This window comes from Leptodactylus fuscus, chromosome 5 (assembly GCF_031893055.1).
Source record: "Leptodactylus fuscus isolate aLepFus1 chromosome 5, aLepFus1.hap2, whole genome shotgun sequence".
Taxonomy (NCBI): Eukaryota; Metazoa; Chordata; class Amphibia; order Anura; family Leptodactylidae; genus Leptodactylus; species Leptodactylus fuscus.
The window spans coordinates 109,489,653-109,502,229 of record NC_134269.1 but is presented as its reverse complement, the minus strand read 5'-3'; the positions used below and the strand labels follow the sequence as shown (position 1 = coordinate 109,502,229).

Here is a 12,577-nt window from a genome sequence, read left to right as displayed (position 1 = left end):
ACTACAGTTGTGTGCAGTAGGCCTAAGAGTGTGTTTACAAAGCAAAAATGAAGAGTAATTTGAGGTGGACTCCCACCTCAAATTCTTCTCCACTTTGTTTCCCTTTGGCTGAATCAGCAGCGGAATCCATGGCAAGATCAAGCAGGATGCCTAATGAATACAATGGAAGGCAGATGGAGGGTGGAAATTCATTGTGTGAACAAACCCTAACTGTAAATTGCCTTACATTTAGACAGTCTTAGTAAAAAAAAAAAAAAAAAAAAGGAATGAATTGGTGGCTTTTTATTTTGTAACAGAGTGGACCATGTTTTAAACACTTCAAACCAAAATGCTGTATATTATAGTTTTCATGTTTGTGTTGAAAAATATTGATTTTCAACAATATGTCCAAAAAAAAAGTCATATGATAAATAATCCCAGTGCACAAATTCAAATGATCAGTTGTTTGATGGACTGTTTTTCACAGCCGTCAAAAAACTGGACTGCAACTATCTTTGTCCATCAAAACGGGCATAGATCGCGCCATGTGAATAGACCCATTGAAATTTATGGGTTTTATAATTAAGTGATGACCTTTTCAAAAACAGCCGGCGCATGGTAATTGTTCATTGACATGTGAATAAGTGCTGTCCATGGACTTGCATGGACAGAGACATAGATGTTTTTCACGGTCATCAGGTTCATGAAAAACAGCATGGCCATATGACTAAGGCCTTACACCAATCTTCCTACTGTGAACACGTACTCTCAGTCAAGTCTGCAAAGATGTGGTTCTTCAGCCAATGCTATAGAATTTGTCTGGTCAATCTTAACAATAAATCATGAAATGTAATAAATCAAAATAAATTAATTTAGCATTTTAATTATCTTAACCCAGCAAGTTCAAAACCAGGTACTTCTTCATAAGTAACATCCTAGATTGATTTTTAGCTGGTCCTGTCCATAAAGGAATGCATATATAAAAAGAAAGGGAAAGTAATTTATATCACTAAACCAAATTGCAGCTTTTGTTCTTTGTGTTATGTGCACTTTTTCCTTATCACAGATTACATATTTAGATGTCCCATCATTTATAGTAACCATTCAGATATTCTAAAATTACAAGACAAATTATTATCTCCTGTATCTATTTATAAAGTAAAATTCACATCTATATAGCTGTAATTCTTTGTTGCCTGAGGCAAAACTCTATGGTGCATTGCACGAAGCATTAATGCAATGTCACTTAAATGATGTTGCGATGGCCTGAAGATTCCAACTGTCCCTGTCAGACACTTACATTATGTTAAACCTTAGAATGAAGACTTAGAGAAGAAAATATCCTTGTTGTGTGACAAGAATACATATGACATTTTTACAGAGATCAGATCAAAATAAAAGACTTTACAAAATAAACGCTCCTCAATGATTGGTTCAACTGACATAAGTGATAGATTTCACCATAGTTCTGAGAGCAGGACCCACTATTGGACTAAAATTTCTGGCATAAATTATAAGAAGTTTGTATGCTCTTGCAATAGTGGCACAAAAAAAAAAAGAAAAAGTCAAGTTTTTCAAACAAAAATGATGTGACTTTTTGGAGTGCCAGGCATAATAAATCTTCCCAATCTGTCACTTACCAACATAGCCAGGTGTGCCACATGCTGTAGACATCACATCTCCTTTACCTTCCATCTTTGAGAGACCAAAATCACTTATCATGATTTTTGACTCTCCTTCTTGACTAAAATATAACAGATTTTCAGGCTAAAAATAAAGAAACATAGGAAAGAGTTTGTTAGCAAGTTTTCAGTTCTAGTTCAAAACGTGTTATGTTTTAAGGAATGTTACAGAATGATGTAATAGTAATAGTACAGAGAAATGTAGTGGTAGGGGTGCCTGTAACCAAAATATAGTAAGGACAGGCCATTTTTTCAATAGGAAACCAGCTGTCATGGAAACATATTGCCATCACCAGCTCTTGGTCACCAGTTCTCAGATGCCTTGGTCATATTTGACTGAAGCATCTTAATGGTTAATGCCCAAGATCAGCATCATGTTTAAAGCCCAGACATTCACCATACTATTATGGCGGATGTTGGGAAGGGGTTAATAGAAACAGAAATCAGTTATCAAGTTGATTTCAAATGAGTTTAATTTACATTTACTTATATTTGCAAGTGTTCTGGATCTCCTTTGGAATCGCTGCCCAATGCAGCTTAGGGGGCTTTCACACTTGTGCCCGTGTCCACCCTTTCCGCTGGGTTTCCGTCCTCAGTCCCTGCGAAACTGGACAGGAGACGGCTTCCCAGCCGTCAGATATAAAAAGCATTCATTTAAATGGGTTTTAAAAGGAAACCGTCAGCGTCTTTATGCAGCCTCTCCGCAGGGAAAGCATGTTTTTCGTCCGGACACAAAGTTGAACATGCAGGACTTTGTGTCCATCCCAAAAAAATGGTTTCCCTGCAGACAGGCCACAGGCGGACACCGGAGGTTTGCTTTTAAAACCCATTCAAACCGTCCGCTGTCCAGTTTTGCTGGGGCTTAGGATGGAAGCCCAGTAGAATGACACAGGGCGGACATGGGCGCAAGTATGAACGCCCCCTTAGCTACGTGATGGACCTTTTCAGTTTCTGTCTATGTAATGGCTATTTGTAGGCATATAACACCCATCCCCAATGCACTTGCAGGCTGATCTGCGCATCCATAAAAAGATGACTATATCTGCCTTGTTTCATCATTTTGTGGCCATGAAGGCATATTTCTGCTCCTATTAAAGACCCTTACACAGCAATATTTATGGTTCGAGAAGTAGTTTTGATGTCACATATTCCCTTTAAGCAGTAGAGAAATTGGACACTTAGTTTTTATTGTTTTGTTCCATTCAGGTATCTGATTCAAGGAAGAAAATTGATTAAAGAGGACCTTTCATGGTTTGGGGCACAGGCAGTTCTATATACTGCTGGAAAGCCAACAGTGCGCTGAATTCAGCGCACTGTTGGCTTTCATAATCTGTGCCCCGGGTGAACAGCTAGCGGTGCCGATACCATAGCTTTTTACAGTCAGAAGGGCGTTTCTGACATTCTGTCAGTACCGTCCTTCTATACAAGCAGCGCCAATAGCGCTGTGCTCTGAGACCGGGGAGGAATGCCCCCTCCCCTCCTGATAATATTCATCTATGGACGAGTACTGTGAGTAGAGGGAGGGGGCGTTACTCCCCGCTCACACTGTACAGCACTATTGGCGCTGCTTGTACAGAAGGACGTTCCTGAAAGAGTGTCAGAAACGCCCTTCTGACTGTAAAGAGCTACGGTACTGGGACTGATAGCTCTTTACCCGGGGCACAGAACGTGAAAGCCGACAGTGCGCTGAATTCAGTGCACTGTCAGCTTTCCAGCAGTATATAGAGCTGCCTGTGCCCCAACCCATGAAAGGTCCTCTTTAACCTCATTTTTATTGTTTATCTTACCTTTAAATCTCTGTGTACAATGCCAAGTCTGTGAAGGTAGAAAACCGCATCTAACACCTGTCGGATGAGTGTGCTTGCATCTTTCTCAGTATAAAATCCTTTTTCCACTATTCGGTCAAACAGCTCTCCACCAGACACTCTGAAACACAGATTTGTAAACGGTTACTTCAATACCATTGTTACCATTGTAAGTTACTATTCTTTATCAATCCCAGTGGCATCTAAGTTATGTATTATTTATAGAGGTTTATGGCTATCTATTTGTGTCCCTTAGAAACAAATTACCGTACTGTCTTAGCTCCTGGATTTTAATGAAATCTTTACCTCACTGTAATAACTGTACTAACCTACTCACAATAACTTGCTTATTATCCCCAAAGTCAAGGAAGTTAACGTGTTCAGAGGTAAGGAATAGGTATGATTAATTATGTTAAAGCATAATTAGCAGTTAATTAATTAGAAATTGACTATAAGGATCATTGGAACCAATTTTAAATTACCTGCTAACACATAACACTGTTATAACTCATATTATAATATCTGAACTGTCAAAAGCAGAGCTATACTTTCCCCTACATAACAGCCACAGATCGAATGTCTACATGTCTTTGTTATCGGCATCCTATCTTCAGAGGATCTGAAAATTCAATCTAATAAAAGCCAATTTAATAAAATCAGTGTGTTATGTTTTATTATCCCACTTTAGTTAGGACAAGAGTGCACAGACCACCTGCAAAGGATTTCGAATGGATTTACAATAATTATTTGAAAAATCCAGAAATGTCTGTAGAGATATAAGACCAACCGGTTGAGGCCAATTGTGAATAGCAGAAACATTAGCTCCATGTGAAGGCCATCAGAATATAAAGCCCAGGAATTGTATCTCTGATTTTTCTGAATGGCGTTTCTACAACTCGGAATATAGAGACTTCCAAAGCTAATAATGAATGAATGTGAGAAGTATACATTTTGTAATCTTGTGAGTAAATTGAGTTATTGCCTGTATAAACCAGGACGTGCAGATTAAAAACACCCTAAATATGTTATTTACAAACTGCTACAAACAGCAGGAACAGTGCAGAGATTGAATGGTATCACCAGGTATTTATTATGGGTTTGAAAGCATTTTTCTACGATTTCTTATCTGATCTGAGTCAAATTATAGGCCTGAAGCATATCCAACATGGTAAAATAATCTCCAAAGACTCTGAAATCAATGGTAGCAGGTATCTATTCTTCAGAGTGATCTTCTCCAGTTCATGATCAATCAATACATGGCCTTGTTTCACCCAAAGAAGAATTCAGCTTTAATCAGGAAAAAGATACATAAATAACCATCTCTCCATATTCTCTCAGTACTATAGTGGCAGCTTGGATGGAAGAGAAGCATATCTAAGAAAGTAGGAGAAAAAAATAGAAATGGCAATTGCGTAAAAGGGATGTGGCTGTTGCTGACTCTTAATAATTTTGGTCAGTATTTTTCAGAAGGCAAGTGTCGAAATCATAATATGTATGGGCAATGGTATTACTGCTTGTTGTTATGGCTCAGCCCCAGTGTTTTTGGAGGCTGATGGTAGAGGTGAAGTAGCATGTTTAAATTCAAACTAGGCAATGGGTCAAGATGGCATCCACCCTAGAGTCTGTAAAGAATTCTGATCCTCTTACCGACTACTGACTTTCTTTAATCAGTTTCACCTAACACGTAATGTTCCTGAAGATTGGAGAATGGCTAACGTTGTACCCATCCATAAAGCGGGTTGCAGAAAAGAAACTGGAAATTACATAACGGGTAGCTTAAAGGGGCTCTATCATTGGAAAAAGTCATTTTTAACTAATCACATCCTTGCATAGTCTTTAGAAAGGCTATTCCACATGTACCTTTTGTATGTTAATTGCCTCAGTAGATCCTGAATAAGTCTATGTTTATTCATATGCTAATTAGCCTCTCCGTGCACCACAGAAGTCTCTTAGTGCACTGTATTCTGTATATATAGCACAGGCTGCTGCTGCTACTAACTCCGCCTCCTTGCGCTCATACATAGCACACAGCATAGAGAGGAGAGCTGGATGACATCTTCCTGTGCACTCTGGAGCTTAATTAGCATATGAATAAAAACTGACTTATTCAAACACTACTGAGGCAATTTACATAAAAAAGGTAGGTGTGGAATAGCTTTTCTAAAGGATATGCAAGGATGTGATTAGTTAAAAATGACTTTTGCCAATGATAGAGCCCCTTTAAAGGGGTTGTCCCATCTCAAGGATCCTATCTATACTGCTAGCTTATGTGGATTTAAGACTTTTCCTAAATACATTGCTTAATCATAACTGCTTTGTTTGGCCGCTATCTGAGATTATTCACTTCATTGTTTACACTGCGTTTCCATAACCACGGACCTGGGGATGGTCTTATCTCTGACGACGCTCCCTGCTCTCAGAGAGGGGAGGAGGACCTGAGTGCTCGGTGCTTGTATTTCTGAGCTCTTTATCTCTCCGCCCAAGACAACTGAGGGGAGGGAGAGCTGAATGCTCAGAGCAGCTTGTATTTCTGAGCTGTTTATCTCCGACTCTTCCAGTTATCAGTCGGTTGATAGAATTTTGCTGATAAGGGCTGAGACAGAGAGTCCATTAAACACAGACCTAAATGTGAGTATATTGCAAGCTGACCTGTGGTCCTGTAGCATGTAAATTTGGGATTCTCATCACATAACAAATCCAGCCCTGCTACATCAGCTTCATATTGTGTATCTTCCAGTGATACTGTGGTAATTTATGAACAACCATCCCTCATTACTGACTGCAAATATGTACTGCTATAAAGAGAGCTAGGAGAGCTGGCTTTGTCTGTGAGATAGCAAGTGAAACCCCGCTCACCAATTTACCGAGAAAACCAGGAAGTGAACAGAGCACGCAAGCCTGCATGGTGGTGAACAGGGGAGTTGGCAATACCCCTTTAAGCCCCATAATAAAATTAATGGAAATCCTTCTGAAAGGGAGATAATTGACCTGAAAAAAGAGCAACTTCTTGAGTCCAAAACAACATGGTTTTCTTGAGGCCAGATCACATCAAACTAATTTAATTGATTTCTTGACTATGCCACATAAAGAGTTGATAGATAAATTATTAAAGATTGGATTTAATTCCAGGATAACTCAGTGGATTCGTAGTTGTGTCAGACTAGTTCTGATGTTAATGATGTGCATTCTCAGGACAGACAAATTACAAGTGGTGTACCTCAAGGATCTGTCCTGGGTCCTATTCTTTGTAATATTTATATAGGTGACATAGAGGAAGGTTTCAAAGGTAAGGTAGGTTTGTGCGTTTGTAAATTTTACAAAAGTGTGTAATAGGGTTGATATTCCTGGAGGTTCGAACCAATGGAAACTATGCAGTGTTTTGAAATATAAAATCATACAATTGTGAAGGAGCCTTTTATCTGTATATCGTATTGGCATTTCTTTATTAGACAGAACTACAGAAGAAAAGGATCTAAGGATCCTTGATATCAGACAGCTTCAAAATGAGAGCATAATGTAGGCAGATGGCTGGGAAAGGATACTTGACCTTATAGCTAAAGGTATAATCAGTAGAAGGAAAAAGATTGAGATCACATCTGGAAAATGGTGTCCAGACCTTAACACAAAAACTAGAGGACACAATCTGTTATTAGGTGAGGAGGCAGATCAAAAGCAATGTCTGGAAATATGTTTTCACTGAAACAGTAGCTGAGGCCCGGAACAAACTTCCAGCATGCTTGGGAAGTTGAAAATATTCTTCTAGATTTTCATGTTTACCAGATTGTGGTTCAGTCCAAGTAGCCAATGTTGATAACAGGAAGTACCACAGTGGGTAATTAAGAAGGTGTGGTTTGATCTAGGTTGATTACAGAGAACAGGACCAGAAGGGTGTAAAAGAACCAGTATAATCATTTTTTTTCTTGGGGGGGGGGCAAAACGAAAGATCCACACTAGAGATGAGCAAACACTATTCGAAAAAGCTGATTCGAATAGCACGCTCCCATAGAAATGAATGGATGTAGCTGGCACGCAGGTGGTTAAGCGGCCACCGCTGGCAAAGTCTGCGTGCCGGCCGCTTCCATTCATTTCTATGGGAGCGAGCTATTCGAAACGGCTGTTTCGAATAGTGTTCGCTCATCTCTAATCCAATCTTGAAGACAAACTGGAACTGTTGGAAGGGAGATGTATTCATGTGGTATAAGTGATAAGAGAGTTACCACAACTGTCTGCTAAGGGCTCATTCACATCTGCGCCCGGGGTCTCTGCTTTCAGGTTTCCGTTTTCTGCCCGAAACTGGGCAGGAGACGGAAACCTGCTGGCATTTTTCAAACCCATTCAAATGAATGGGTTTGAAAAGTGTGCAGCCGTGAGTGCTGGTGATCATTTTGTGCTCTCTGCGGCGAAACCGTTTTTTTTTTTAACCGGACACAAAGTCGAACATGCAGTACTCTGTGTCCGGTTTGAAAAAACTGGTTTCGCCGCGGAGATCATAAAACACTCCCCGATGCTCACGGCCATACTCTGTCTGACAGGTTTCCGTCTTCTGCATCAGAACGGAGATCAGACGCTGGTGTGAACCCAGCGTAACTGTTGCAGAAGGGGTCACCTGCTAAGAGTCTAAATGAACCGTTATCCACACAGTCGACGAGACACCAAAGGTGAGCTGTAGCAAAGAACTTCTAGTGGAGTCAGAATCATAGCCAGGGGATATCAATAGAATAGCACTAAGGATTCAGAAAGCCAGAGGATCAAAAAGAAACATTGTCTGATAACAGGCAAAAAGTTGATATCTGGATTAAAACCATAAGAACCAGGCAACAAATCCAAGATAAAAGAGAGGAATGTAATCCAACAACAGGACCACGGTGAAGGTAAAGATCAGAAGCCTTAGAAGACCAAACCGAAGATGTATCTTGGTCTACAGGAAAATAATGCCTAGTAGTTTTTCTTTTAACTAGGCTCTAAGGCCTGAACTCATTAGGGGGTGGTCACTAGCTGGTCCGTTTGCAATTTCCATTAATTTAAATCAGATTTTATCTTATCTTGTGTCCTTTAGTGTTCGTTTACAACCATGTCCGTTTTTTCAAGCTGACAAAAAAATCCTACATGCAGGACTTTTCTGTCCATTTGAAAAAAACGGACGGAAAGTGTCTTTTTTTTTTAAATAACATTGCGGTCTATGGGCAACAGACATATAACGGACAGTAACTGATAGCCATCAGTTACTGACCGTTTGTGTCCGTTATGATAGGTGTCCGTTTTTGTTTCTTTTTAAAATGGACACTTTTGAGTGCACACCAAAGATAATGTAAATCCCAGGCCAACACAGACAGAGAGGGGAAACACAATGTAGATGGTGGAAGAATGAGGAGAACCACAGCATTGCTACAACATGGAAGGAAGATAAAGCATCCAGTTGCCTAGCAACCAGATGCAGCCATTGGATGAAGCCATGGCTAGCGGCAGAGGCAAGCCACTGGAACTGTGTAAAGTAACACTGCAGCTACACATTGTGGTCAAGATACAACACTGTTATTCCACTGACTGCACTAACCATCTGTAGCACAGGAGGGAAAATGGCTTACCAGACATACAAAGGGTTCCACTTTAACTCCCAAGCACAGGTTCACTATTCACTGCCACACAAACATGGAGGAATGCTATTTTACCCAAATGTCAACGTGATGTGGAATTATACCAATATTCCCAGAGTAAAGAAGGAATTATTAAACACTATCTTGACTGTGCAGGGGTTTCAATAATAATAATAATAATACATTTTATTTATATAGCGCCAACATATTCCGCAGCACTGTACAATTTATAGGGTTCAGATGCAGACAGACATACATAACAAAGAACGTCATTTCACACAATGGGACTGAGGGCCCTGCTCAAAAGAGCTTACAATCTATGAGATTTCAATGTATGATATTCTCTCTTTCAATTGTTCTTTTCCTTTGCTATTGCAAACTATAACAGAGCGAGTATATATATATATATATGCATCATCATGTCATCCATTGCTAGCTCCTGTCAGCAAAATGTGAAACGATGACCTTTATAGTACAGTCATAGATGACATTTAATAAAGCTAGGATGAGGTGGCTGAGTAAAGCTAGTAGACTAGTAATAAAGCTAGAAAGAAGAATATTTTGGATCATGGAAAAACACAAATACATCAATGTTAAGAGAGCAGAACAATTCTTCATTTGTTTATTTAGATTTGATTTATACTTCTTTGAAAACTTATTTAATTAGTTTTAATTTAGAAGATATGAAGATTTGTGCATATTCATTAGAAATCTATATATGTACTGTGGGAGTTGTTTCTACTTATTACCTTACACTGGATCCTAAACCGCAAGCCAAGAATACAGAATCAGTTTTAGCTTTACTTGTGTTCTTGACATATTGAGATAAAAACTGCAGCAGAAACATCTCCCATCTGTTGACAACAGGTTTAAGGCTGTGAACACAACCAAACAGAACAATCTGTATTTCTTTTTGCTGAACATCTACTTGTGTAAGCAATGCAAGAATGGGGCCATCTGGTGGCCTAAATGCTTTGTTATTAAAATGTACAACACTGTTCACTTTTCAAAAACATGTCAATATCTTGAATGTCTTCTGGCCAGGAGGTACAAGGTTTCCATGCAGAGAAAAAGTAGAGAATCTTCTTTTTAATCAAGTCTTGGCAAGCATGATGCATAATGATGCTAATGTAACCAAAGTGACTGCTTGGGTACAGAGTATAATAATAGCAGTTCTTTTTCGGAGGTGTTTGATTTGAACGAAACCGCTGGGCGAACCTTGCAAGACTAATCTCTTGATATTTGCTCAACAAATGCTGTCAGTGCCGCCTGAGGCGAGATATTTATCTCTCCTCATGACAGAGGCAGCCCTGCATATAAGGACATATAAGGTCACATGCTTCCTCCTTAGCAGTCGTTATGGAAGGGACAAATATGTAGAGACTTTTATACATATAAAAAAATTATGCAAAACATCAATAAAGGTTCAATTAGTATGTGACGCCTATTTATTTTGCACATGCATTGATTAATAGTAGAAAGTAGATGACCTTTAAAATCCTCTAAGAAAACAATTAAGGCTGCGTTCACATCTGTGTCAGTCTGTCAGGCATAGAGTCTGTGTGAATGAAAAGATGGAAAAGTCCTGCAAGCCTGTGTAATGTGTAGGACCTGGGCCCCAGTTCAAAATCTTTAAAGAGACTTCTGTTTGCAATGTGCCATTTAGACTAGTGGTATGTTTTATGTGTCAGCGGGACATTGAGGACTCCTAAGCTGCCAGAGCTCAGTTGTGACTGCAACCTCTACACCACCTCCGCCACCTCCACTGTATCTGAAGTATTCCATTAAATACAATGAGGTCCTTTTGAATCTATTGGTATCTGTCCTTAGACTAATTTGTTTTATTGTTTAACTGGTTTTGTGGGCCCTACGATAGACAGAATAATGAGTTAATCAACACAGATGTGAATGAATCACTAATCAATTACGTTATATAACGCTATATATATTAAGTTCTTCTGTTTCCTTCACAGTCTGTGGGACTGACAAAGCCATCCAAGCACTGAACTCAGTTATCTCCATCAGTCTCAAAATAAATTGAGTGGCAGTGCATGTGTAACATTCATGCCATTCAAATGGGGAACATCAGAGCTAAGTTGTGTTTGTGGGACAGTCCATTTAAATCACACACCTTATTTATAAAAGCAACCTCTTACATTACAATCGTTGTAAATTGCTGCAGAATATGTTGGGCTATAAAAATAAAATTTATAATATGACTTTATTAGGAATCTGTGGTTGCATACATAAAACTATGCAGTAGGGGGAGCACTAACACCATTCTGCCTTGTTTGAACAACTATGCTATAAACCTCACTGTAAAAGCTGAGTGTCTATTTTGCTGGTGGCTAGAGAAACCAGTGACAATTTTGTAAAGACATGATTTCCCTAAAGCTGGCAACATCTGTCACTGATAAATACGTGCATCTGGATTTGTGATGTTCAGAGATAAATTAGCCACACTTTTTTCACCAACACTTAATAAGATTTAGCCGCAAATCCTGAAAAACTAATTGTGAAAAAGGTGAAAAAATGAATTCTGGAAATAAAACAAGTTAGCTGCTATGAAATATATATTGTACAGTTATGTCCTTATAATTATATTATGAAACTAGCAAACAATAGCTCATTTGGTCATGATTTACAAGATAACAAAACACGTGATCCAGCATACTTCAGGATCATGTAAAAGTGATAAAGTGCCATTACAATTTCACACTAAAACTGGAACTATAACCATGCCATCCCTCTTTGCGGCATCATTAAAGGAGTTATCCAGGCAAAAATGGCCAATCAGTGACCTCAGTGAAGGGCATGTGATGTCACTATCTATAACATCCCGAGTCTCTTCCTGAGGCTGCTGCTTCATCAGAAGGGATCTAGGACGTCAAGGCCAGTGAGCAGTTTCACTTTGAGAAGACATGGGAGCAGAAGGATAAGACCATGCTGGGAGGACACCAGAGCACTGGGTACGGGCGAGTTTGATTTTGTGAATTTTTTTCATCTGTTTAAAATATAAACAATGTGCCTGGAAAACCTATGTAACTTCCTCAGCTGTTTAATTCCACTTTCACTGACTCTGGTCCCTTAATATACTTTCCCGCTGAAAGAAGCCAGAGCGAAACATTTGTTGGGTCACAAGCTTTCCCTGGTCAGTATTTGTACCCTCTGACCTCTTGCACTTTGCATTTACTTTTTGTATACTGACAATTTGTATTCATGTAGTGGTCATTGCTAGGTAATTTTCTTGGGTATATTGATTTTTTTTTCATATGAGTCAACTAGAAAAAGTACCAGCTGCTGTCTGGTTATAAATTGTCAGTCTGTGTGTTCATTGGATTTATTTCAAAGGATGCACAGGAGGCCAATCCATTCCCCAAGCCAAGTCCAACAGACTTTCATATCATGGCTTTAAGCCTCCTCCGCACTTGGTTTAAGTTTTTAAGACTTCTTAATAGGTCTAAAGACTCTCACTGAAGTCAGGAAGACCACCTGACAATTTCCAACCCTCTTTAAG

The 12,577-nt window shown here is 39.2% G+C and overlaps 1 protein-coding gene across 1 annotated transcript in view; it reads right to left on the bottom strand.

The window, feature by feature from the left end:
- The window catches only part of CAMK1D (calcium/calmodulin dependent protein kinase ID), a 213,518-nt gene that overhangs the window by 19,936 nt on the left and 181,005 nt on the right, over positions 1–12,577 (bottom strand). The window contains exons 4-5 of the mRNA XM_075274016.1: positions 3,449–3,587; positions 1,620–1,746 (exon numbers count right to left, since the gene is read on the bottom strand). Coding sequence (XP_075130117.1) covers positions 1,620–1,746; positions 3,449–3,587 — 266 coding nt within the window. The remainder of the gene's footprint in view (positions 1–1,619; positions 1,747–3,448; positions 3,588–12,577) is intronic.